This window comes from Entelurus aequoreus, linkage group LG02 (genome assembly GCF_033978785.1).
Source record: "Entelurus aequoreus isolate RoL-2023_Sb linkage group LG02, RoL_Eaeq_v1.1, whole genome shotgun sequence".
Classification (NCBI taxonomy): Eukaryota; Metazoa; Chordata; class Actinopteri; order Syngnathiformes; family Syngnathidae; genus Entelurus; species Entelurus aequoreus.
The window spans coordinates 88,880,906-88,906,828 of NC_084732.1; the positions used below are offsets into that span (position 1 = coordinate 88,880,906).

At 39.9% G+C, this 25,923-nt stretch overlaps 1 protein-coding gene across 5 annotated transcripts in view; it reads right to left on the bottom strand.

Moving 5' to 3' along the window:
* Positions 1-6,729: 6,729 nt before the first annotated feature.
* Positions 6,730-25,923, bottom strand: part of LOC133640446 (ribonuclease P protein subunit p29-like) — a 44,763-nt gene continuing 25,569 nt past the window's right edge. For 2 of the 5 annotated variants that reach the window (XM_062033871.1, XM_062033880.1), the window contains exons 6-7: positions 22,865-22,966; positions 15,979-16,744 (exon numbers count right to left, since the gene is read on the bottom strand). In XM_062033871.1, coding sequence (XP_061889855.1) covers positions 16,608-16,744; positions 22,865-22,966 — 239 coding nt within the window. In that variant the 3' untranslated portion in view covers positions 15,979-16,607. Of the gene's footprint in view, positions 7,344-15,978; positions 16,745-22,646; positions 22,790-22,864; positions 22,967-25,923 lie in introns of those variants that run through there. The other 3 variants (XR_009824160.1, XM_062033897.1, XM_062033890.1) reach the window with 3 other exon arrangements.

A 25,923-nucleotide genomic window follows, 5' to 3' on the forward strand; every position in this document is an offset into this window, starting at 1 on the left:
AAAATATGGCCATTTTTTGCCCGCTGATATTTAACGTATTGGCCCTCGACACATTAAAAAAAAAAAAAATCTACACTAATTTTCTTTGTCACCTGTCCTAAATCACAAAAGTTCAGGTAGCGGAGATTACACTACTTATTAGCGGTATAGCTCGGTTGGTAGAGTGGCCGTGCCAGCAATTAGAGGGTTCCAGGTTCGATACCCACTTCTGCCATTGTGTCCTTGGGCAAGACCCTTTACCCACCTGCTCCCAGTGCCACCCACACTGGTTTATATGTAACTTAGATATTGAGTTTCACTATGTAAAAGCACTTTGAGTCACTAGAGAAAAGCGCTATATAAATATAATTCACTTCACTATTAATGTGATGTTAAGAGTTATGAATTTTGATGGTCAGTTCTTTTATTAGAGAACAGCTGGTTGTGCACACATAGTGAACATTCAACAGTGGGATATGTAAAATTAAAAATTCACAGAATAATACATTAAATTCACCTACAGAGTAAATAGTGCATTTTAGCTTCATCCTGAATAAACACCAAATCAGTGCTATTTGCATCCCCATGAAATAAAATTTATAAATACAGGATGAATTAACAATAAAATATTTTTACCAAAGCTGATCCAATTGCACATTTATTACAATTTCAAAGCCTTGTCATTCGGGAGGAGCACAGAGTAAAGCCACTGCTCCTCCACATTGAGAGGAGCCAGGTGAGGTGGTTCAACGCTTCATTGGGGAATTGTTTAGGGCACGTCCGACCGGTAGGAGGCGACGGGGGAGACCCAGGACACGTTGGGGGAGACTCTGTCTACCAGCTGGCTTGAGAATGCCAAAGATTAATTTGACCTTCCTTCTACACTGTCTCCGCTTCTCAAAATATGTTTTTTTTTTTTACCATGAACTATAATCATGTAAGTACTTTTTACATATGCATTACTTGTTTTACAATTATACTTTATTTTTACAACACTAAACACTATTTAATTCAAATTTACAATCGACTGGTGTATCTGGATTGAATGTCCCGTTATCCTAACATTCCTAAAATTCCACAATATTAATTAAAATAAATTCAAGGGCTGCAGAGGTAAGAGACAAGTCAAAACAAAGTTTGAAAAGGAGGAACTCTAAATAAGAAATTCCTTAAGGTAAATACATAAAAATACACCTACTGTATGAGTCACATGGTTCACAGGAAGTTGCATCATTCACATCCTCTGCAGGTTGTGTTAAGAATTTATGTTTTTCTGTATATTCCATCATACTTCAACTATGACTTGGGGGTTAAAATCCCAGCAGTGGTTACCGCCATTATTTTTTGGATTTTATTTATGAACACATTTTGCTGAATCACTATAATGTGCTTAGAGTCAAGTTCCTATTTGCATAAATGTCATGTACTTTATGCTTAAAACTCACACCAGTTACTTTCGGTTCTGACTGTTACTCAAAAGAGTCATCTGAAGCTTAGGAACCTTGTTAAAAATTAAAGATGGGCCAACACATTTGGAGTTGTTCAAAATGTGTATGATCAGATTTAGATTTGGAAAAAAGGACATGCATGTTAAGAGAGTTACTACAAGCACATGGCACCAATTTGATGGTATGATCCCCTAACTTTTTGTTACTACTGTACAGTCTATTAATCTAAATGTGATAGATTGTAGCATGTTTGATATACCAAATGTGTCAAAAAATGTCCTAACACAGCGGTGAAACACCAATTGCGCTCTAGTATGTATGGTCTAGGTCAGGGGTCGGCAACCCGCGGCTCCGGAGCCGCATGCGGCTCCTTGACCACTCTGATGCGGCTCAGCTACATGCATGCCGACCCCCTCAATTTTCCCAGGAGACTTATGGATGTCAGTGCCTCTCATAGACTACTCCCAGGAATAAATATTCCTATTAACACTCTAATTACTATATAAAGGGCGTGCCCTAATTGCACTGCAGTAATTGTCCTCTATAGTATTTACTTACAGCGTGCCAGGCCAGCCACATGTTGCATGCCGTTATTACTTGCTCACACAGGAGACAGCAAAGCATACTTACTCATCAGCCACACAGCTTACACTGACGGTAGCCGTATCAAACAACTTCAACATTGTAACGTTACAAATATGCGCCACACTGTGAACCCACACCAAAAAAGAATGAAAAACACATTTCTGGAGAACATCCCACTGTAACACAACATAAACACAACACAACCATTACCCAGAATCCCATGCAGCCCTAACTCTTCCGGTCTACATTATACACCCCGCTACCACCAAATCCCCCCACACATCAACCCCCCCCCCCCCCTCTTCGTGGTTGGTTGAGCGGAAGAGTTAGGGCTGCATGGGATTCTGGGTATTGGTACCGTCAGTGTAAGATGTGTGGCTGCTGAGTTAGTAGCCTTGCTGTCTCTTACGTGAGCAAGCTAAAGCTGCATTCCACTTGTGGCCGAGCAGGTACACTGATTGGGCAGACTGTAGAGGGCGCCAAATGCAGTGTCATCACACTCTGATATTCGGGAATCTCCCGGGAAAAATGAGAGGACTGGCAAGTGTGACGCAAGCGACATTCATCCAAAACTCGCGGGCTGCACTAACATCAAATTCCCACATTAAAGTGTGTGCCGGTGCGTGTGTCTGAGACCCCTGGTTAACATAGCACAAAGCATGTAAGCTTTTGTATGCGGTGTTTTTCATTTTAAATTTTAAAAACATTTTTGTGGCTCCCATTACTTTCTTTAATGTGTGTAACTTGCCAAAATGGCTCTTTGAGTGGTAAAGGTTGCCGACCCCTGGTCTAGGTAGAAGATTTTTGGGAATTGTCCCATGAAACTGGCTTCTTTTGGTTTCGCTTCCTTAATTTTAGCAGCACAAGAGAATGGAGCTTCTGGCGGGAAGCTCATAGTACACTGAACAGAGTATCAGAACTCTAGGCCAGTATCTATTTTTTTTCGCGATAAAAGCAAGACTGTTTGAGTAAAATAAAGGAATTACATCAATATTAATGTAATGTTTCACATGACATTGGTTGAAAAAAGTAGGCCAATATTTATTAGGAAGAAGTAATGTTGTATTTAATATTAAATATTTATCTTTCGTGAAGAACAGTAAATAGTGAACGTTAAACTACAACGGTAAAATAGTTAATGATCTTTTCTACTTAGTGGCTAGGGATTATTTCCTCCTTCCTTCAACCAGCTGTGTTGTTTACCTCCTTAACACCGTCCATCCATCCATCCATCCATCCATCCATTTTCTACCGCTTGTCCCTTATGGGGTGGCGGGGGTGCTGGAGCCGATCCCAGCTGCACACAGGCGGAAGGCCTTAACACCAATCAAACAAAAAAACAAAAATGCAGCAACAAGGCGAAACACAAAAATATGGTAAGAAATACCAAAATGTCTTAAAAAAAATATTTTTCTACTGAACTTTGTCATATAAATCTAGCTTTTCTGTCCGTTTAGTCACACAGGTATCTTGTAACGCAGTGTTTTTCAACCTTTTTTGAGCCAAGGCACATTTTTTGCGTTGAAAAAATCCAGAGGCACACCACCAGCAGAAATCATTAAAAAACGAAACTCGGTAGACAAAGAGTCGTTGTCGCAATTGTTGGATATGACTTTAAACCATAACCAAGCATGCATCACTATAGCTCTTGTCTCAAAGTAGGTGCACTGTCACCACCTGTCACATCACGCCCTGACTTATTTGGAGTTTGTTGCTGTTTTTCCTGTGTGCGGTGTTTTAGTTCTTGTCTTGCGCTCCTATTTTGGTGGCTTTTTCTCTTTTTTTGGTATTTTCCTGCAGCAGTTTCATGTCTTCCTTTGAGCGATATTTCCCGCATCTACTTTGTTTAGCAATCAAGAATATTTCAGGTTTTTTTATCCTTCTTTGTGGGGACATTGTTGATTGTCATGTCCTGTTCGGATGTACATTGTGGACGGCGTCTTTGCTCCACAGTAAGTCTTTGCTGTCGTCCAGTATTCTCTTTTTGTTTACTTTGTAGCCAGGTCAGTTTCAATTTCATTCTGCATAGCCTTCCCTAAACTTCAATGCCTTTTCTTAGGGGCACTCACCTTTTGTTTATTTTTGGTTTAAGCATTAGACACCTTTTTACCTGCATACTGCCTCCCGCTGTTTCCGACATCTACAAATCAAATAGCTACCGGCTGCCACCTACTGATATGGAAGAGTATTACACGGTTACTCTGCCGAGCTCTAGACAGCACCGACACTCAACCACAACACATCATTTGCAGACTATAATTACTGATTGGCAAAAAATATTTTTAACCCAAATAGGTGAAACTAGATAATCTCCCACGGCACACAAGACTGTATTTCACGCAGCACAGTGGTTGAAAAACACTGCTGTAACGTGTAAACCAGGGGTCACCAACCTTTTTGAAACCAAGAGCTACTTCTTGGGTACTGATTAATGCGAAGGGCTACCAGTTTGATACACATTTAAATAAATTGCCAGAAATAGCCAATTTGCTCAATTTACCTTTAACTCTATGTTATTATTAATAATTAATGATATTTATCTTTGTGGAAACACTGATTATCTTAATGATTTCTCGCATTAAATATATATAGAAACAGATAAATATCAATATGCAACACTTTATTTTTATATTTTTATCTAAGTGCACATTTTTCAAATTGAACATTTTCAAATGATCACTTCTAAGACAGTCTTGTGAAATCACAATATCCCATTTTAACTAGCTAGCCACTAACATTTTTTTTAACAAATCATCAATTACTTTGCACCATGTTTGTACAAATAATAACTCATGTAAAATAAAATAAAAATAAAAAAAATAATTTATGGAACATCATTAGTAATTTTTCCTGATTAAGATTAATTTTAGAATTTTGATGACATGTTTTAAATAGGTTAAAATCCAACCTGCACTTTGTTAGAATGTATAACAAATTGGACCAAGCTATATTTCTAACAAAGACAAACCATTATTTCTTCTAGATTTTCCAGATCAAAATTTTTAACAGAAATTCAAAATACTTTGAAATAAGATTTTAATTTGATTCTACAGATTTTCTAGATTTGCCAAAATTTTTATTTGAATTTTAATCATAATAAGTTTGAAGAAATATTTCACAAATATTCTTTGTCGAAAAAACAGAAGCTAAAATGAAGAATTCAATTACAATTTATTTATTATTCTTTAAAATAAAAAAAATAAATTTACTTGAACATTGATTTAAATTGTCAGGAAAGAAGAGGAAGGAATTTAAAAGGTAAAAAGGTATATGTGTTTAAAAATCCTAAAATCATTTTTAAGGTTGTATTTTTTCTCTAAAATTGTCTTTCTGAAAGTTATAAGAAGCAAAGTAAAAAAATAAATGAATTTATTTAAACAAGTGAAGACCAAGTCTTTAAAATATTTTCTTGGATTTTCAAATTCTATTTGAGTTTTGTCTCTCTTAGAATTAAAAATGTCGAGCAAAGCGAGACCAGCTTGCTAGTTGTGGGGAGGCGGGGCCGGCGGACCGACGGCGCCCGCTCCAAGATGGCGGCGATGAGGCGGGGACGAGCGAGCGGCAAGGTGGCTGCGCTGGGAGCGACGCCGCAATCAGCATAAGGTGCGTGGAGCGCGCAGCTGTGAACAGTGCAATCACCCTCTTGGACCGTATAAAAGGGTGAGAGAGGTGAACATCAAGGGAGGAGACGGGGAAAGACGGCGGACGGGAGGAAACCATTCGTGTGCTCACGTGAGAAACAAGGCAGCTGCTGAAAAGCACGCAAAAGACTCTGTGATTGAAATAATAAAGAAGTCTAAACCGTCTCACGACAATGTCTTCCCTGGATGGTCCTGAGAACCCGCACGACAGTTAGGACTGTCACACTAGTAAATAAATACAATTTAAAAAATAGAGGCAGCTCACTGGTAATTAGTGCTGCTATTTGAGCTATTTTTAGAACAGGCCAGCAGGCGACTCATCTGGTCCTTACAGGCGACCTGGTGCCCGCGGGCACCGCGTTGGTGACTCCTGGTGTAAACAAACTCCCACACCGTTTTATATCAAAGCCTTGTCTTCTGGGAGAAGCTGTGACATTAGTCAACTCCCTACTAAATTACAGCTTTCAGAAACTGCAAATGGTTTAAAACTTAAGTTAGGTAAAAATGGCATTGAAATAAACATTTGTTGGGAATAGCTTTAGTCTTTAATGAAAACAATTTTAAGAATTGTTGAGTGGTTCAGATTGAAAAGTTAACTGGTCATAGTTTGCCCACGCCTGATTTAGTGGGCAGTAGCAGCATTCCAGGTTTACATTCCTCAGTAGCGTATTCGTAATGTTGCCGTTTACATTTCAGTTGTGAAGCTTCTTTCATGGCCAAATAGTGCGGTAGCGTCTATAGTAGCTATATTTCCCCAAGCATTTCTAAACATCAAACTCCTCTCTCCTGCATAGAATTAATTACCTTTTTTACCGCCAATCAGCATACTGCTGATACATTGCAGACGTCTACACCTTGTAATCACCATGGCCATACCTCACCAAGTTCCTGTCAATTATCAAGACCTGACAGAACACTTCTGCATGTTAGTTAGTGTGCAACACAAATTTGCAGATACACATTCAGGTATTTCCTGAAATTAACAAAATCATCTGCTAACAAGTCAAAAGTCTCAGAAAGCAAACATAGCATTAGCGCTATAATACAATTTTATTTGTATTGCATTTTCCATTTCTGGAAACTCAAAGTGCTAGATGTCAGCATTGCTGTAATGCAGCTTAAGCAGCGTGACCCAAACTGTAGCAGACGGGAGACAGAAGGTGAGTACAAGAATATTATTCAATAAACCAAATAAACACACTCACAAGGGAGTGATAACACTGAGCAAAAGCTAAACAAAGTGCACAGGCCGCGGAACTTCTTTTGCAGACAAATTAGGCGTAGCAGTACGCAGAAACAATGAACAATGTCAGACAGACACCGCCGGACTAAATCAGAGCCTGATTGGCAACCGGGCTCAGGTTTTTCAGGTGGATGCCTGCGCATGGAAAGAGGAAGTGAATATATTGCTATAGCAAAATAAGAGCACATGACAGGAACTAAAAAACCACACAGAGTTTTGTAGAGTGTCATCACCGTGAAGTTGTGTCGGTCCAACAGCAGCTCGCCCAAAAGCTTTAGAGACTGCCTCTTGGTGACGTAGTTCTCAGAGTGCAGCAGCTTCTCGTAGCCCGTAAACACGGCATCGTAGTTCTGCTCCAGAAATAGTGCCACCAGGACTTTGTGCCTCATCCTTGGAGACCTGCTGCGGATATGGGTACGGCCTGGTGCGAGATTTACACCTTCTCCCCTGGATTTTCAAGGGTTTTTTGTCCAGGGCGATAAACAAGAAACAATTTAAATGTGATCAAAAACTAATAATAAAGTAATACGTAGCAACAAATAAGTTACAAAGATTACCTAGACAAGACTTTTAAAGGGGAACTACACTTTTTTGGGGAATTATGCCTTTCGTTCACATTATGAAAGACATGACGGATGGATTTTTATCAATCAAAGTCAATCAAAGTTTATTTATCTAAATCCCTAAATCACGAGTGTCTCAAAGGGCTGCACAAGCCACAACGATATCCTCGGCTCAGATCCCACATCAGGGCAAGAAAAAACTCAACTCAATGGGATGACAATGAGAAACCTTGGAGGGGACCGCGGACATCCATTGTTTAATTTCATTAAGACACGCCTCCAGCTGACTACAATCTGGCGTGTTGGTCAGCTTTAGGGGCATGTAGAGTTGGGTGTCATCAGCATAACAGTGAAAGCTAACACCGTATTTGCGTATGATGTCAGCTAGCGGCAGCATGTACAAACCCCGTTTCCATATGAGTTGGCAAATTGTGTTAGATGTAAATATAAACGGAATAAAATGATTTGCAAATCCTTTTCAACCCATATTCAATTGAATGCATTACAAAGACAAGATATTTGATGTTCAAACTCATAAACTTTTTTTTTTTTTGCAAATAATAATTAACTTAGAATTTCATGGCTGCAACACGTGGCAAAGTAGTTGGGAAAGGGCATGTTCACCACTGTGTTACATCACCTTTTCTTTTAACAACACTCAATAAACGATTGGGAACTGAGGAAACTAATTGTTGAAGCTTTGAAAGTGGAATTCTTTCCCATTCTTGTTTTATGTAGAGCTTCAGTCGTTCAACCGTCCGGGGTCTCCGCTGTCGTATTTTACGCTTCATAATGCGCCACACATTTTCGATGAATCAGAATCAGAATCAGAATAGTTTTATTGCCATTGTTTGAGAACGGGTTCACAAACTAGGAATTTTTCTTGGTGCAATCGTGCAACATAAAACACATATAACACATATTTGGTAATAAAAAGAGCTGTAACTGAGCTATCAGATAATGTTATAGACTTAGAAGGAATTCAATGAATTCAAAGAGCTACTGTTAGGAGTTATTGTTCATTTGCCTGATGGCCGAGGGGAAAAAACTGTTCAGGTGGCGGGAGGTGTGGGTCTGGATGGACCGTAGTCTCCTGCCTGAGGGGAGAGGGGAGAATAGTTTGTGTCCAGGGTGAGAAGAGTCAGCTGTGATCCGACCCACACGCCTCCTGGTCCTGGAGGAGAACAAGTCCTGGAGGGATGGGAGCTTGCAGCCATGATGAGAGACGGGTCTGGACTGCAGGCGGGCCAGGAAAGTACCCGCATTCTTTTTTTACGAAGCCACGCTGTTGTAACACGTGCTGAATGTGGCTTGGCATTGTCTTGCTGAAATAAGCAGGGGCGTCCATGAAAAAGACGGCGCTTAGATGGCAGCATATGTTGTTCCAAAACCTGTATGTACCTTTCAGCATTAATGGTGCCTTCAGAGATGTGTAAGCTACCAATGCCTTGGGCACTAATGCACCCCCATACCATCACAGATGCTGGCTTTTGAACTTTGCGTCGATAACAGTCTGGATGGTTCGCTTCCCCTTTGGTCCGGGTGACACGATGTCGAATATTTCCAAAAACAATTTGAAATGTGGACTCGTCAGACCACAGAACACTTTTCCACTTTGCATAAGTCCATCTTAGATGATCTCGGGCCCAGAGAAGCCGGCGGCGTTTCTGGATGTTGTTGATAAATGGCTTTCGCTTTGCATAGTAGAGTTTTAACTTGCACTTACAGATGTAGCGACCAACTGTATTTAGTGACAGTGGTTTTCTGAAGTGTTCCTGAGCCTATGTGGTGATATCCTTTAGAGACTGATGTCGGTTTTTGATACAGTGCCGTCTGAGGGATCGAAGGTCACGGTCATTCAATGTTGGTTTCCGGCCATGCCGCTTACGTGGAGTGATTTCTCCAGATTCTCTGAACCTTTTGATGATATTATGGACCGTAGATGTTGAAATCCCTACATTTCTTGCAATTGCACTTTGAGAAACATTGTTCTTAAACCGTTTGACTATTTGCTCACGCAGTTGTGGACAAAGGGGTGTACCTCGCCCCATCCTTTCTTGTGAAAGACTGAGCATTTTTTGGGAAGCTGTTTTTATACCCAATCATGGCACCCACCTGTTCCCAATTAGCCTGCAGACCTGTGGGATGTTCCAAATAAGTGTTTGACAAGCATTCCTCAACTTTATCAGTATTTATGGCCACCTTTCTCAACTTCTTTGTCACGTGTTGCTGGCATCAAATTCTAAAGTTAATGATTATTTGCAAAAAAATTTTTTTTTATAAGTTTGAACATCAAATATGTTGTCTTTGTAGCATATTTAATTGAATATGGGTTGAAAATGATTTGCAAATCATTGTATTCCGTTTATATTGACATCTAACACAATTTCCTAACTCATATGGAAACAGGGTTTGTAGATGCTGAAGAGTGCAGGGCCAAGAACCGAACCCTGTGGAACTCTGCACGTTACCTTAACACACTCAGAGGTCACATTGTTATGGGACTGCATCCTTTCAGTAAGATAGGAGTTGGGCTGACCATATTCTGAAATCCCAAAAAGAGGACACATATATGCGTACCAAGGCGGGCAGCACGCCAAGGCCGGGACTAGGTGAAAATTTGCCAATGATACTCAAACTTGCTTTATAAATAATATATCTATTTAAATTAAGCATTTTTTCTCCTCTGTTGACAGCAGTGTTGGCGCTAAATGGGGTCCTAGGGACCCCATCAAGTCATAAAAATGGTGTCCCACAGTAAATTTTTGGGGTCCCACTTTTTTGTAAGCGTTTTGAAAACAAATGACAAATGTATGCATTATCCTGTTATATCTCACATTCTATATTGTGTTTTGGAAAAAGGTTGTCATAAACGTTAATTATTTCTTTAAAAAAAAATAATACAAAAGAAAACAAATGTGTATACATACAGTATGTAAATGTATTCAGTTATAAACATTCATCCACTGTCTTCTTTCCTTCATGGATCTAAACTTTACCACTGCTGGTAGTTTTTTCTATGTTTTTGTTTAATAAGTTGTAGGTGTATTTATTTCAGTGTAAAAGTGTAAAAAGTGTTTTGCTTCGGTTATGAAATGATGATAATGGTGTGCCAGGGTATACATACATTTTATATTTAACGCTTAAATCTCTGGAGTCTACATCAACTTCAGATCCATCCCTCATTTCCAAATGTTTTCGTTTTTTTTATGTTGTTTTTTTGTTTGTTTGTTTTCCACCTTTTTTTGTCAAACAAAACTATGTTTTTAATGGCAAACACACAAAATATGCAAAATCTTCCACCAAAAATATTTTTCAAAGTGGAATATTTGATGTGAAGTAATCAGAACCTTGGATAGGTCAATAATTCATAATAACATTGATTTTGATTCAATATTATGTTTTGAGCAAAGACAGTTTGAAAGAAAAAAAAACAGCTTTGTTTTATTAGTCAACTTTGCAACTTTTTCTAAATTACATTTCACCTGTAAGCTTTTTTATTTCACTTTTGTTATGTTTTAATTTCAATAGTATTTTTAGAATGTGCCGTGGGCCTTTAAAAGATTAGCTGTGGGCCACAAATGGTAAAAAAAAAAGAATGATTTCAATGTGTTAAAAAGACACAAAAAGTGCGTTAACGCCAACACTGCTTGACAGTATAACAAAATGGGCTTGTAGATCGTTGGCCCCTTTATTTGCCACAGATATACGTTCCTGCTTGTCACACAGCACATTCTGCTTTCCATGTGTCACGGCCAGGACGAAAACACAGATACTTTTCCCGCAAATCATCCGTGAAGTTGTATTTACGTTTCGGCTTCTCTCTTGTGTTCTGTCTGCCTCTCGACTGTCTCGCTCTCTGTCTCTGCCCCTCCCTCACAAATGCTGCTGTGTACGCACACCTTCACAATTTGTTTTGTTTTTAACCCCTTCTCAACCCTGGACCTACACTGAAAATACACGCAACCCTAACTCAAAATACCGGACATTTGAGGCATTTAAGAAACCCCGCCCGGACAGCCCTGAAAAAGAGGACATGTCCGGGGAAAAGAGGACGTACGGTCAGTCTATAGGAGTTAAACCAAGACAAGGCTAAGTCTGACATACCAATACGAGTTTTGATACGCTCTAATAAAATATTATGATCGACGGTATCGAAAGCAACGCTAAGATCAAGAAGCAGTAACGTTTTACATTTTTTAATACATATCGCGTAAAGTCTACTTACAGTGGAGCCAAAGGGAGGTCCTCTATTCCGCCCATAAAACCCAACTATTTAACCATCCAAAAACCGCCCAAAGTACTCCATTTATTTTTCGTGACTTGAATATAACCAAGTAATAGTGATATTGTTATTATTAGCGTTAACGCAGACAAACTATTTGTAGCGGCGCTGCGATAACAAGCTTGCGTGCCAATGTTGACATGATCGACTGATGAGCGGTTACTCGTTTCCTTGCTCGTCAAACTTTATTGGAGATCATAAATCATGCCTCTCACCTGGAAAGTAGAAGAAGAAAAAACAATGCCCTTTGTGTACTCAGTGTGCTAGCTGCTTGCTGTACAACAGCCATCTTAGCTTGGTTGACTACCACTGGTTTTCGCTTTCCAGGAAGGTATCGCTTGACGGAATACAAGTACCGTAATATGGCTCCGTTGTAAGTGGACTTTTATTAACGTTTATTTCTGAGTTAAAATCCAGTTTGAAAAAATTACATCATTCTTCATGCCTTTCATAACAATTATGAACGACAGGCAAGATTCCAAAAACAGTGCAGTTTTTGGATTTAGTTTGTCAACATTTTCATCTTGTTTTCATTCGTCGAAACTAGTTTACTGAGGGTTGAGGGGAGAAATATGTGTCCGTGTGTGCGCAGACTCACAGACCCTGACAGCCGAGGCACAGAGATGAAAGATAGTGTATCATGTCCCCCTTTTCAGTGGATTCCACCGCAGAATATATAACTTGTAATATATTATTTTTGTGAGTATTTTAAAATGTACTTTGTCAACTTTGAAAATGTTGATATGAGGGGGCAAAACATTTATTTGAGGAGGCCCTTTTTTTTCTTCTGTATAACATGTAATGTATAGAATATCAGAAGCATTTATTAAGGTAGAAATATCACAGATTACACTACCAGACATCTTTGACAATCAAAGCATGATCGTAACAATCCACATTTTGCGTTAATGTGTGAAACTGGTATTTAAACACGATGTAGCTCTCTGAATGCAAGTGCTTCTACAGCAGGAATACAAATTCAGCTCCTGTTGGTGTGTGGTTGTCGGTCGCGGTTTTTCTGTCGCTCTGATTTGATCGAGTGGTGCTGGTTGTCAGGGGTATTGCAGCCGTTGTTTCTGCTGCGGTTTGTTTGTGCTGTGGGCGCCTGTGGCTCCTGGGTCCGGTGCCGGGGGTGGCCGATGTTGTGGTTTGTGGCAGCGCATGCGCGTGGTGGTTGTCGGGGCTGGCGAACTTGCTGGCTTCTTTCTCGTTTGTTGTCGTTTTGTTTGGCTTGTCGGGTGTCGGCCCGGCCTGCCCTGACGCTCTGCCGCACCGTACTTAATGCCCAGTGTCATGCCGCCCTCTGGGTGCAAACTTGTCCCTGAGATGGAGAGGGGACGGGGACCTGTGGGAGAATGGGGGTGGTTCTCGGTGACATATACACAGGCTGCGTGTCTGGGGCCCGCTATCCACACCTTCCAGATGCCCGTCTTGGTTTAGGCCTGGTGGGTCGAGTCCGTGCGTTTATCGTGGCAGCTCAGTGTGCTGCAGGGTATTCTGCAGTGCTGCAAAGTGGCCAGCTGCTGGGGTAGTGACTTTGTTTGTCATCGTGTCTGTGATCTCCTCTTTTTTTCTGCCTTCTCTTCCTTCGGGGGAAGGATCCGCCAGGGCAGTTGCTGGATGTTCCATCTCTATCGTTGCGGTCCCTGCAGCTGGGGTGGGTGGTTCCCGTGGCCTCGTGCTGGGCGGTCCTACGGCCGACTAGGGGAAACTCGGTAAAACACGGCACACTGACAAAGCTTAACCTATTGTTAGTATAACAATCTACAAGGTTAATACAGTTCGCTTCTCTTTCCTCCCCTCCATTTATCTGCTTTCTTTTTTAATTCAAATTATAATTACATATATGTATTGTTGCATTTGAAACAATTGTATTGTTGGTAATAGAGGTAATAATTATTATTATTATTCCTCAATATTGCCATTTCAATTGGTATTTTTATTGCTCCTTTTGTAGTGCTATAGTGTTCATTGTCATTTCTGTGTTATTAATATTTACTTCACTAACTGCTTCTCTGCTATCACTTTTCGTATCAAATTTGTACATATCGTATTTGCTGATGCTGTTCTGTTGTTTTTGTTGTTGTGGTGGTTGATGTTGTCTCTCGGATGTATGCCCCCGTCTTTCTTTGTTTCTCTTTTCATCCCCTTCTGTGCCAAACATTAATAGAAATCCATATAAGGCAACAAGAGAAGTGTCCCCCACTTATCTTTTGTAAAGTAAATCTGTACACCAAATTTGGGCATCTACATCAACTACATGATTTGCCTGAGTGGCTGGACAGGACAAAAAAAAAAGGAATACAAATTCTGTATTCCTCCAAAATACAAAATCTAGCAAAACACCAACGCACTGAAGGTAATTGTTTTATTGTCATAAAAGCATGTTTATGTATATATCGCGTAAGCTGTTAAAAACAAACAATATTTAAAAACATTTCATTAAAGCAAACCAATTGTCCAGTCATGGCAATACAAAAAACAAAACAAAAAACAACAATAACAACAAAAATATATATATACAGTCGTGGTCAAAAGTTTACATACACTTGTAAAGAACATAATGTCATGGCTGTCTTGAGTTTCCAATCATTTCTACAACTCTTATTTTTTTGTGATAGAGTGATTGGAGCACATACTTGTTTGTCACAAAAAACATTCATGAAGTTTGGTTCTTTTATGAATTTATTATGGGTCTACTGAAAATGTGACCAAATCTGCTGGGTCAAAAGTATACATCAGCAATGTTAATATTTGGTTACATGTCCCTTGGCAAGTTTCACTGCAATAAGGCGCTTTTGGTAGCCATCCACAAGCTTCTGGTTGAATTTTTGACCACTCCCTTAGACAAATGTGTTGGTTTTCTGACATGGACTTGTTTCTTCAGATGGTCCACATGTTCTCAATGGGGTTTAAGTCAGGACTTTGGGAAGGCCATTCTAAAACCTTAATTCTAGCCTGATTAAGCCATTCCTTTACCACGTTTGACGTGTGTTTGGGGTCATTGTCCTGTTGGAACACCCAACTGCGCCCAAGACCCAACCTCCGGGCTGATGATTTTAGGTTGTCCTGAAGAATTTGGAGGTAATCCTCATTTTGTCCCATTTACTCTCTGTAAAGCACCAGTTCTATTAGCAGCAAAACAGGCCTGGGGCATAATACTACCACCACGCTTGACGGTAGGAATGGTGTTTCTGGGATTAAAGGCCTCACCTTTTCTCCTCCAAACATATTCCTGGGTATTGTGGCCAAACAGCTCAATTTTTGTTTCATCTGACCACAGAACTTTCCTCCAGAAGGTCTCATCTTTGTCCATGTGATCAGTAGCAAACTTTAGACGAGCCTTAAGGTGTCGCTTCTGGAGCAAGGGCTTCCTTCTTGCATGGTAGCCTCTCAGTCCATGGCGATGCAAAACACGCTTGACTGTGGACACTGACACCTGTGTTACAGCAGCTTCCAATTCTCTACAGACCTGCTTTTTGGTGGTTCTTGGTTGACTCTTGATCATCCTGGCCAATTTTCTCTCAGTAGCAGGTGATAGCTTGCGTTTTCTTCCTGATCGTGGCAGTGACAAAACTGTGCCATGCACTTTATACTTACAAACAATTGTCTGTACAGTTGCTCTTAGGACTTTAAGCTGCTTTGAAATGGCTCCAAGTGACTTTCCTGGCTTGTTCAAGTCAATGATTAATTTTTTCAGATCTGGGCTGAGTTCCTTTGACTTTCCGATTGTCGCGTTTGTCACCGAGTCTAATGACTGCATCACATGAGCCCTATTTAAATGGGCTCAGAGAAGTCAACAGGTGTCGTCACTAATAATCCCTCACATGAAGTTAAGAGGCCATGCCATGAAGCTAATTTGATTTGATTGTAACATTTCTACATCACCAAAATTGATAATGTATGTTGCTGTATGTATACTTTTGACCCAGCAGATTTGGTCACATTTTCAGTAGACCCATAATAAATTCATAAAAGAACCAAACTTCATGAATGTTTTTTTATGACAAACAAGTATGTGCTCCAATCACTCTATCACAAAAAAATAAGAGTTGTAGAAATTAAGAACTCAAGACAGCCATGACATTATGTCCTTTACAAGTGTATGTAAACTTTTGACCACAACTGTATATATATATTTTTGTTGTTATTGTTGTTTTTTGTATATATATATATATATATATATATATATATATATATATATATATATATATATATATATATAAATATCTCTCTTTCTCGGGTACACTTATTAATGATGAAAAATTATATCTCTCTGCAATTATTGGCGAATAACTATGAACAAACTGTAACTAGGCATGCACGCACACACAAAATCATTCATAATAGATGAACCAAACAACTAAAATGACGTATCATTTTAACATTACTACTTGCTAAACCTTACAATCAATGGACTAAACAGGTGTCAAACTTAAAGAGCACATGCCACATTTGGACCATCAGATCATGTATTGCTCTTCCAGGAAATGGACTGACTTATTTATCTTTCTTGCTAAATAATTATTTTTTTTTTGTTTTCAATCGTTTTTACTGCAGTTTTAAAATCTTTGCAAAAAGAGATTTTTTTGGTCACCAAGACATTTTCAAATCAACGACTACACTTGAGTATTGAATGTTCTCCTTTGATTTCAAAACTAAAAATGACATATTTGAGGATTAGTGAATACTTTTATATTGTTTCACATTGACGACTGGTGCTCTGAAGCCACCCGAATGTGACCCGCAACAAAACTAAGTTTGACACCCCAGATGTAAACAGTGTATCACAAATGTCTCACAATGCAATTTATTTGATGTGTATTGCAGTACAAGTCTCCAGGTGCACCAGATTGTCTGCTATCACAAGTCAATACTTCCACTGACTTTGAACTTCTTGGCGGAGCGTTCGCTCGCTCGATGCTCAAACTTGCTTCCGTAGATGTGAGAGATAAAACCATTGATCTCGACTTGAAATACGCTGTTCCTCTTCGGTATTACTGCCAAAAGACCGTCATAAAAGAGGGAGAAAAAAGATTGAAGAATGAGACGTGTTCAAGCGCAGCAGCACACTTGTGTGTGTTAGCTTAGCAGTAGCAGTTTGTTGGTACTCGGCAGTTCCAGCAGCTCTGTTGAATTGTTTTTACCGGATTGTGTTACTTCTGGTTAGTAAAGAGATAGAATGTGCTTCCATGGATGTCATATCATCTGGTCCACAAAGGGAGTATTGTTCGGATTGCAAGTTAAAAGGTTTTCACTTCAATCATGGATTTGTTCCCTCGTAGGTAGGAGTAGTGTGTATGTGTGCGTGTGTTTGCTGTGTGTAGTGTTGCCTCTTCCTATTTGATATCAAGTTCATGTTTGTAATTAGTTCTGGTTGTTGCTTTCATTAGTATACGAATATTTCTTGCACTGAACTTGCTGTGCTTTTTGACGCTGACATGTTTACATAAAACCACATCAACAGTATCGTGCTACAATACATCAGAACTCTGATCATCATACATACCTTGTGTAAATGATTCCACCACAATACGCTGCTTTATAGAGGGAGTTGCGATCTTGTTCGCCTCATAAGGTCGTTGTATTTCCCGCACTCTGCTGTTTTTTGTACTGTAGCCTTTTTTAAACACTTTGCAGTGTGCAGTCATTTGTTCCATGCCTGTTGCCGCAAGACCAAAGTTCTGGCAACACTTTAGCCTTGTTTTGAATCTCCGTTAACCTCTTAAGTGTAAACAAACAGCTTGGGCCTTAGCCCAAGCTGTTTGTTTACATGCTTTTTTTATTTGTCTTTGCTATTTGGGCTTATTGGACCCTAATTAGAATTAAAACTAAAAATAATCTTTTGATATGATGTACTCAGTCCATAAGTACACAAACGTGTACTTCATGTGTAGTGACAGGCTAATTTTTATTTTTACACTTTTTTTTCCAAATGCCATTGTATGTTATACTCTTCTGACACCACCAGATAGCAGTATGTTGGCATAAGACCCCAATTCAGTAGTGTACACAATTTTGGAAATAAGACTAAGACTTCCTTTTTATTGTCATTCAAATTTGAACTTTACAGCACAGATAAGAACGAAATTTCGTTACATAAGCTCATGGTAGTGCAGGATAAAAAAAATTTTAAAAAAGCAATAAGGTGCATATATAAATAAATAAATATATATAAATAATATATATATATATAAAATAAATAAATATATATATATATAAATAAATAAATAAATAAATTACTGTTCAGATAAATATATTGCACTTTTTCACATGCGTCCACGTTTATGGATGTATGTTATAGTGTCTTTTTTTTATTCAAGCGAGTTAATCCATTTTGGGGGGAGTTGAGGGGATAATTAAATTATGATGCGTTCAAGAGTCTTACGGCCTGAGGGAAGAAGCTGTTACAGAACCTGGAGGTTCTGCTTCGGAGGCTGCGGAACATCTTTCTAGAGTCCAGCAGTGAAAACAGTCCTTGGTGGGGGTGGGAGGAGTCTTTGATGATTGTCTGAGCCCTGGTCAGGCAGTGGCTTTTTGCGATCTCCTGGATAGGAGGAAGAGGAGTCCTGATGATCTTTTCTGCCATCCTCACCACTCTCTGCAGAGACTTCCAGTTTGAGGCATTGCATGCTCCAGTCCAGACAGAGATGCTGTTGGTCAGCAGGCTCTCTATAGTGCCTCTGTAGAATGTGGTGAGAATGGGGGGAGGGAGCTGTGCTCTTTTCATCCGACGCAAAAAGTGCATGCGCTGCTGAGCTCTTTTTACAAGTGTGTAGGGACCAGGTTATATTGTCAGTTATCTGCACCCCCAGGAACTTGGTGCTGCTTACTATCTCCACCGCTGTGCCGTTGATGGAGAGTGGAGCATGGCTGGACTGGTGCTTCCTGAAGTCAACGATGATCTCCTTGGTCTTGTTGACATTCAGGACCAGGTTGTTGGTTCTGCACCAGTCAACCAGATGTTTCACCTCCTCCCTGTAGTCCATGTCGTTGTTGTCACGGATGAGGCCCACTACTGTCGTGTCGTCCGCATACTTCACAATGTGGTTAGTAGTGGACCTGGCGCAGCAGTCATGAGTCATCAACGTGAACAGCAGCGGACTCAGGACGCAGCCCTGGGGGGAGCCGGTGCTCAGGGAGATGGCACTGGAGGTGTTGTTGCCCACTCTCACAGACTGGGGTCTGTCTGTGAGGAAGTCAAGCAGCCAGTTGCATAGGGGGGTACTGAATCCAAGTGGGGCTAGTTTGCTCACCAAGTGCTGCGGGATGATGGTGTTGAATGCCGAGCTGAAGTCCAGGAACAACATCCGCACGTGTGTGTCCTTTCCTTCCAGATGTTCTAAGCTCAGGTGGAGTGCAGAGGAGATGGCGTCCTCTATGGAGCGGTTAGGGCGATAAGCAAACTGGTATGGGTCGAATGTGGGGGGGGGAAGTCTGGAGACAATATATTCCTTTACCAGCCTCTCGAAGCACTTCATTATGATGGGGGTGAGTGCAACGGGGCGGTAATCATTGAGGGAGAAGACTGTGGGTTTTTTTGGCACTGGAATGATTGTGGCCGCCTTAAAATATGATGGTACCACAGCCTGGGTCAGCGAGATGTTGAAGATGTCTGTGAGAACCCCAGCCAGCTGGTCTGCACATCCCTTAAGCAAATAAGAGCTAAAAGGTGCTGTCCACGCATGTGGCCACTAAGGCCTTTAGAGGTTAAGGAAGTAAGGGGGCGTGAGAGGGCTACGGAAGATCCTGGGGGCAAAAAGTATGCAGAAGCAGAGGAAAAAAATATAGATTTTTTTCTTTTAATTGTCTGCAAACAAAAACTCGAATAAATCGATATATTGCCCAGGCCTAGATTTTAATAGTGTAGAGTTCTATTTACCCGCTTCATTTTATTCTCTTCCTTTTAATGGTGAATTGCAATCATTAGAATTAGTCCCTCCACTTCTGTGTAGGGACAGGAACTTAATTCAGTACATTAATAGGTGAATGAATTGATTTACGTGGACCCCGACTTAAACAAGTTGAAAAACTTATTCGGGTGTTACTCTTTAGTGGTCAATTGTACGGAATATGTACTGTACTGTGCAATCTACTTATAAAAGTTTCAATCAAAAGTACCAACCAAATTCCGTCAGTACTACCTGTACCGATTCAAGTAAAATCGAACAGTACCATTTTGATACCTTTGTTGCACATCACGCCACGTCCGGTTGCAGATTTGGAAGTTGGCATAATCTCAAACACTTGCCTTTAGGTAATGTTTCAAAATTTCATGTCATCAAAGCGTGCATACTTGATCGTAAGGCTGAAAAGTAAGGCTCCACTTTTCAAAAGGGCGCTAGCTCAATACAGATTTACATTGGATATGCCATATAGTACTTAATGAAGAGGGCCACATTTTCAAGAGCTCAAGGGCTTAGGGGCCGGACATTGAAATGTGGATGTTTCGTTAGAAAGTGCCTCAGCAGGTCATATTTCTTTGAGACTGCGTTTATTTAATTGCAAAGTAAACAAATCGGCTTTCATACTGCACTGTTAATAAATTAATTATTCTGCCCTCGCGACCCAGCTAGTTAAAAGCATGAAGAAACTACCTCTATCGTTTTGTTGAGGATTGATATTCCTTCTTATACATTATTTTCCTTCTCAGTTTTATTTATTTACACTTCTTTCTTCATTTTCAAGACTGAAAATATAAATATAAACATAAGCAAAGTATAACGTTATGTATTTTACATAATGTCCACAGTGTATTTTACTTTAATAAAATAGAAGGTTTAGTATTAATATATTCACACAAACTACAAATGTTTACACAAACAGGAATTACACAACATTCACCCACTAAACATTGAACTTAAAGTGTAGCGTTTTTGCCCTCCACTGGTCAAATTTAGCGCCACATGCATTAGACGATGTTTGATTGGCATAGCTCTTAGACAAATACAAACACGACCACGAATACAAAAGACATGGCGAAGTCAAACCAAACTAACTATATTTATGCACAATATCTACTTACAAATGTTTGACCAAGTTTCGTGATGAAGCTTACACGCTGGGATTTCTACCTTTGTTGCTGCTTGTCTGGATCAATGTGTCGGGTCACTTAAAAAGGTCCGCCAGAAAACAATGACTTGAGCACTTGCTCAGGGCAGAACATTCTTACTCTGTTGTCCAGTTGTTGTTAAAAGTAAGATTTTTGCAACTTATTTATATTTTTATTTCAGGGTTGATGAGTAGTCTTCTTCTACTCACCCCACTGCTGCTTCATTGTGACACATATGCTTTGCTGTTGCCCCCTGCGGGGTGGCAGGAGTGCATACATGATCTACCCTAGTTTTAATGGTTTGATCAAGACTATTTGGGTGATATTCGGCGGGCCAAATTAAAAACTTTTGCGGGCCGCATGTCGCCCGCCAATTTAAACTGTACATACAATTCCCATATACATGCTACTGATTTGAATGAGCGATTTTAAATTATAATCAAACAGCTGGTGTATAATAAGTACAATACTTACAGTACAAACGCTTTGTACAGCTGAACAAAAAAACTATAGCACATTCAACTTAACGGCAATGACTACTCCCGGACTACGGGAACAAACTGAGGACTATGGAAGTATTATTGTAGCAAAATTATTTGCAAACGTGTATCTCAATCTGTGCGTGTCTACTCTGATTTGCATGCATGTGTACTAATTTGTGTGTCTATATAAATCCAATTGATTTAGATCCGTGTACGTGTGTTTTAAGTTGTGTGTCTGTCCCTAATCAGGAAGAACCCTCGTCTACTTACAAGTGACTTTAAAAACACTTTTGCCGTGTAAGATTTGAGTGAGTGCATCCAGATTCGTAAACGTGTAATACAACTTGCGCATTCAGAAGCGCATACGTGTAATACAAATTGCGTATCTATGATCTGCAAAAAGCAGGAACCCTCTATTGGCTGTCTTTTTTACATGTGACTTTTGCGACACTTCTGCCGTGTACGATTTGAGCGAGCGCATCCAGATTCATGTGTGTGTAATACAATCTGCGTGTGCGTATCTGAGGTGTGCCTACATTTAACCAACCATGGAAGACCATGCAATTTAAACCAATCAGAAGCAACGTACAGCTGAGGTGTGTGAAAGAGACGCCAAGACCCGCCTTACATTGTTTCTGATTAGTTTAAATTGCGTAGTGTCTTCTGTGGTTGGTTAAATGTAGGCAACCATGGCTTGGTTATTTCGATCAATCAACCAGAGTTACTCGAACTACAGCAAGCTGCAAAAACCAAAGTTTATTATGAAAAAAATGTAGGAGTAGTGAATGGGGAATATATTAGCGTTAGAAAGGGTTAAATTGCGTGACTGTCACGCTCAAAGAGTGAAGCTTGGCAGCTTTGAGCAAGTGTTTGAGGGTGGTTCATGATTGTTGGCTTCAAAGCAGAATAACATGATCAGTGGCTGCAAGGCGCCGACTAGTGGTGAGTATAAGGAAAGGCAAAGGGAGTTACAGACAGACAACTCTTTTTAAGTTAAAAGTTACATGTTCAAGTCGCTATACAGAAAGATCGAAATAACTCCTGTGAACAAGTCAGTTAGTGTAAGCTGCCCTCGGCTGTACTTGACTGCTAGCATGGTTAGCTCTAAGCAGCCAGCTAACCACGGTGCGCTGGAAAGCGACCAAGTTAGCGGTTTTATAAGGAAATCTACAAAAAATAAAAAAGACTTGGGCCAAAAAAATAGCGGTAAGTAGCGGACATATGGGATGCCTGCAATATTAACACTCACTTTTATTGCAAATGTTGATAAAAAATTAAGATGGCATTCGAAAGTTGGCAGCACACCCTCTGAATGAGTTGCATAGGAAATAAAGTTCTACAAGTCGATCAATTACAGCCTTTGCTGTCCACATCGGCGTAACGCGAGGTTTGGGGGATTTATTGAACATTTATTGGACACACGAAAAAAGACAGTTGGCAGGGGTAGGGGCAAGCCAACATAGCATACAATGGTCCCTGGACTCGACTTTACAATGCAACAAAGTGCATATCTGAAGAGTACCAAATCAAATTAGCTACTAATGAACCCAAATATAAAAATAAAAAAATAAAAAAAATTCAATTACCTTTCATTTTGTCTTGCTGGGTGATAAATTTGAACACATGTTTGAACTCCTGGATCAGAATACCTGTTGTCCCCACATAAGATGGACATTTGGACCGAACCACTGTAAAAAAGAAAAGTGATTAACATGATAAGCTATTCCACCAGATGTAATTGATAACTAGCACATTCTGATTAATTAATTTCTGAAAAAAACATACAGAGAGTGCAGATGATCACACCTGCACTCGAGGCCTGTACTACGAAGCGGTTAAACTGAACAGAGATCTTTTTTTTGTAACCCATCTTAACTGAGTCAAACATCCAGGATGTAACAAAGGTAGTTTTGCGACGCACACACACTGCAGACTTGTATAAATGTCATTATGTTTTATTTCAATATCTGTATTTTCATACTGCCCACTTTTCATGATGTTGTATTGGACTGGATTTTGCACTGGTTTTCATATACCATCTCAGTAATCGTACAGCCAAACATTGCACATAAACTATTAATTCTGTGGAATGGAGTGTCCAAACAAAATATCACATGCGTTGTTCACTCAGTCTCTGTACTGTACTTTTTGTTTATCGAGGACGTTTGCAAAAAAAGCCACCATCGGCTCAAATATGTAAATATGTGATGATCTGTTGGGGCTGGACCACCATGATACAAAGACAGAGGTGGCATGCAGGAAAACTTTTTTTTTTTTTTTTAAATCACACTCACACAGAGCAAATCTGAATGCAAAACACAAAGATCTCGTCTAGGTGCCTCATTTATAAAGGTTGTTCAGTCTCAGCAGGGTTGAAATGTGCATACGTAACTTGGCATTAGAGGTGTTCTGATCACGGTTTTATGCTGCTTATCATTCATAAGATGAGTGAGATCAGCTAACGATCAAATGTATTGACTGAAAATTTTAATCACAATTATAATCAGAAAAAAACAAACGGCAGTATAATATCAACACAATATTTTAACCATTTCCCTATCCTCTTATATGACATAGAATTGTTTAAGCAAAACAAAGTCAATGGTGCACAATAACTAAATAAAAGCAAAAACTACCAATCACCACTGATTTTAATCCTTATATTTTTGTCCCCTAAGTCCTCCTGTGTCCAGGAACAAATTTAGAAACCCTGAATTTGTAAATATGTATAAAACGACGAAAACATTTTTTTTAGATTTTTTAAAAAGAAAATATCGATCTAATTACTATCGATCATTCTCCTTGTGTATATGGCTACACAACAACAGAACACTGTTATATTATCCGCCCTTTAGACTCTTGATAATCTACTTGTTAATTTCCTGTTAATAGCTGCTTAGTTTCTGCTTTAACTTGCATCTAGACTTCCTAAAGTTTACAACACACTTATTTAATGTGTTATTTCAAGCTAGCTTGAGGGCTACTTAGCAATTAGCATGTTGTCTTGTCTGCTCCTGCTTGTTCTTACTCGGTGTGTAATATGCTTGTCCTCCAGTGATAGGTTATTTGTCGAGAATGTAGTTTATTTGCCACAATAGAGGTGATGAATATTATTCTAATGGAGCATTCCCATATGGTTTATGAACATACACATATAGAATCTCTGTCAGGACCAAAAATAAATACAGTGTCAGCCAGTTTTTGTGATCGGCATTGGCCGATCGCTTACTCTATTTTTAGTAAATACATATCCGGAAAAGGTTGCGTATTCCTACGCGCTCTGTCAATTATTTACTAAGTCAGGAACAAAATTCGGATTTCAAAAGTGGGTGAGGACAATACATGCTTGCCGACAGGGGGCATGGTTTGAGGCGATTAGCATGTTCCAAGTGCCCCTGGCTGCAGCCCGCAGATCAATTGTAGCGTCCATTTTCAGGCAGCAGCCTGAACGTCCTGCCTGAAAATGCACCCCACCCTAACTCCACTTCTGGTGGTCCAATTTTCACACGGTTTTCACTGTACACTGATGGGGCTATGATGAGTCACCAGGGTGAGTGCCAAGTCTCTATGACCTTCCTAGCCAGAGATAGATAGGGGGTGCATTTTCAGGCAGCTATGGGAAATGCACCCCCACCCTAACTCCACTTCTGGTGGTCCAATTTTCACATGGTTTTCACTGTACACTGATGGGGCTATGATGAGTCACCAGGGTGAGTGCCAAGTCTCTATGACCTTCCTAGCCAGAGATAGATAGGGGGTGCATTTTCAGGCAGCAGCCTTAACGTCCTGCCTGAAAATGCACCCCCACCCTAACTCCACTTCTGGTGGTCCAATTTTCACATGGTTTTCACTGTACACTGAGGGGGCTATGATGAGTCACCAGGGTGAGTGCCAAGTCTCTATGACCTTCCTAGCCAGAGATAGATAGGGGGTGCATTTTACGGCAGCTGTGGAAAATGCACCCCCACCCTAACTCCACTTCTGGTGGTCCAATTTTCACATGGTTTTCACTGTGCACTGAGGGGGCTATGATGAGTCACCAGGGTGAGTGCCAAGTCTGTATGACCTTCCTAGCCAGAGATAGATAGGGGGTGCATTTTCAGGCAGCAGCCTGAACGTCCTGCCTGAAAATGCACCCCCACCCTAACTCCACTTCTGGTGGTCCAATTTTCACATGGTTTTCACTGTACACTGAGGGGGCTATGATGAGTCACCAGGATGAGTGCCAAATCTCTATGACCTTCCTAACCAGAGATAGATAGGGGGTGCATTTTACGGCAGCTGTGGAAAATGCACCCCCATCATAACTCCACCTCTGGTACTTCGGGTACTTAACGTTATTTGTGAATGTTCAATTTGAAACTTCTTAAAACCAAATCAATCGTAGATATCAGTTGCATTCATTTATTTATTCATCCATCCACCCATGAGCTTCTTAAAGTTAAAGAAAATTTCATATTTTTTAAAATACGAGTATTGGATCACGACAACACGTCGAACGAAGCAGCAAACATTCGTTCTCCTTGATGTCTCTAAAAAAGTACATAGTGAGGTTTACTTTGGTGTATATATTCTTTACAGTAAGCTGTCAAGGTAGACAATTAATACTACATTTTCGAGACAACAAATATTCCAATATTAATTG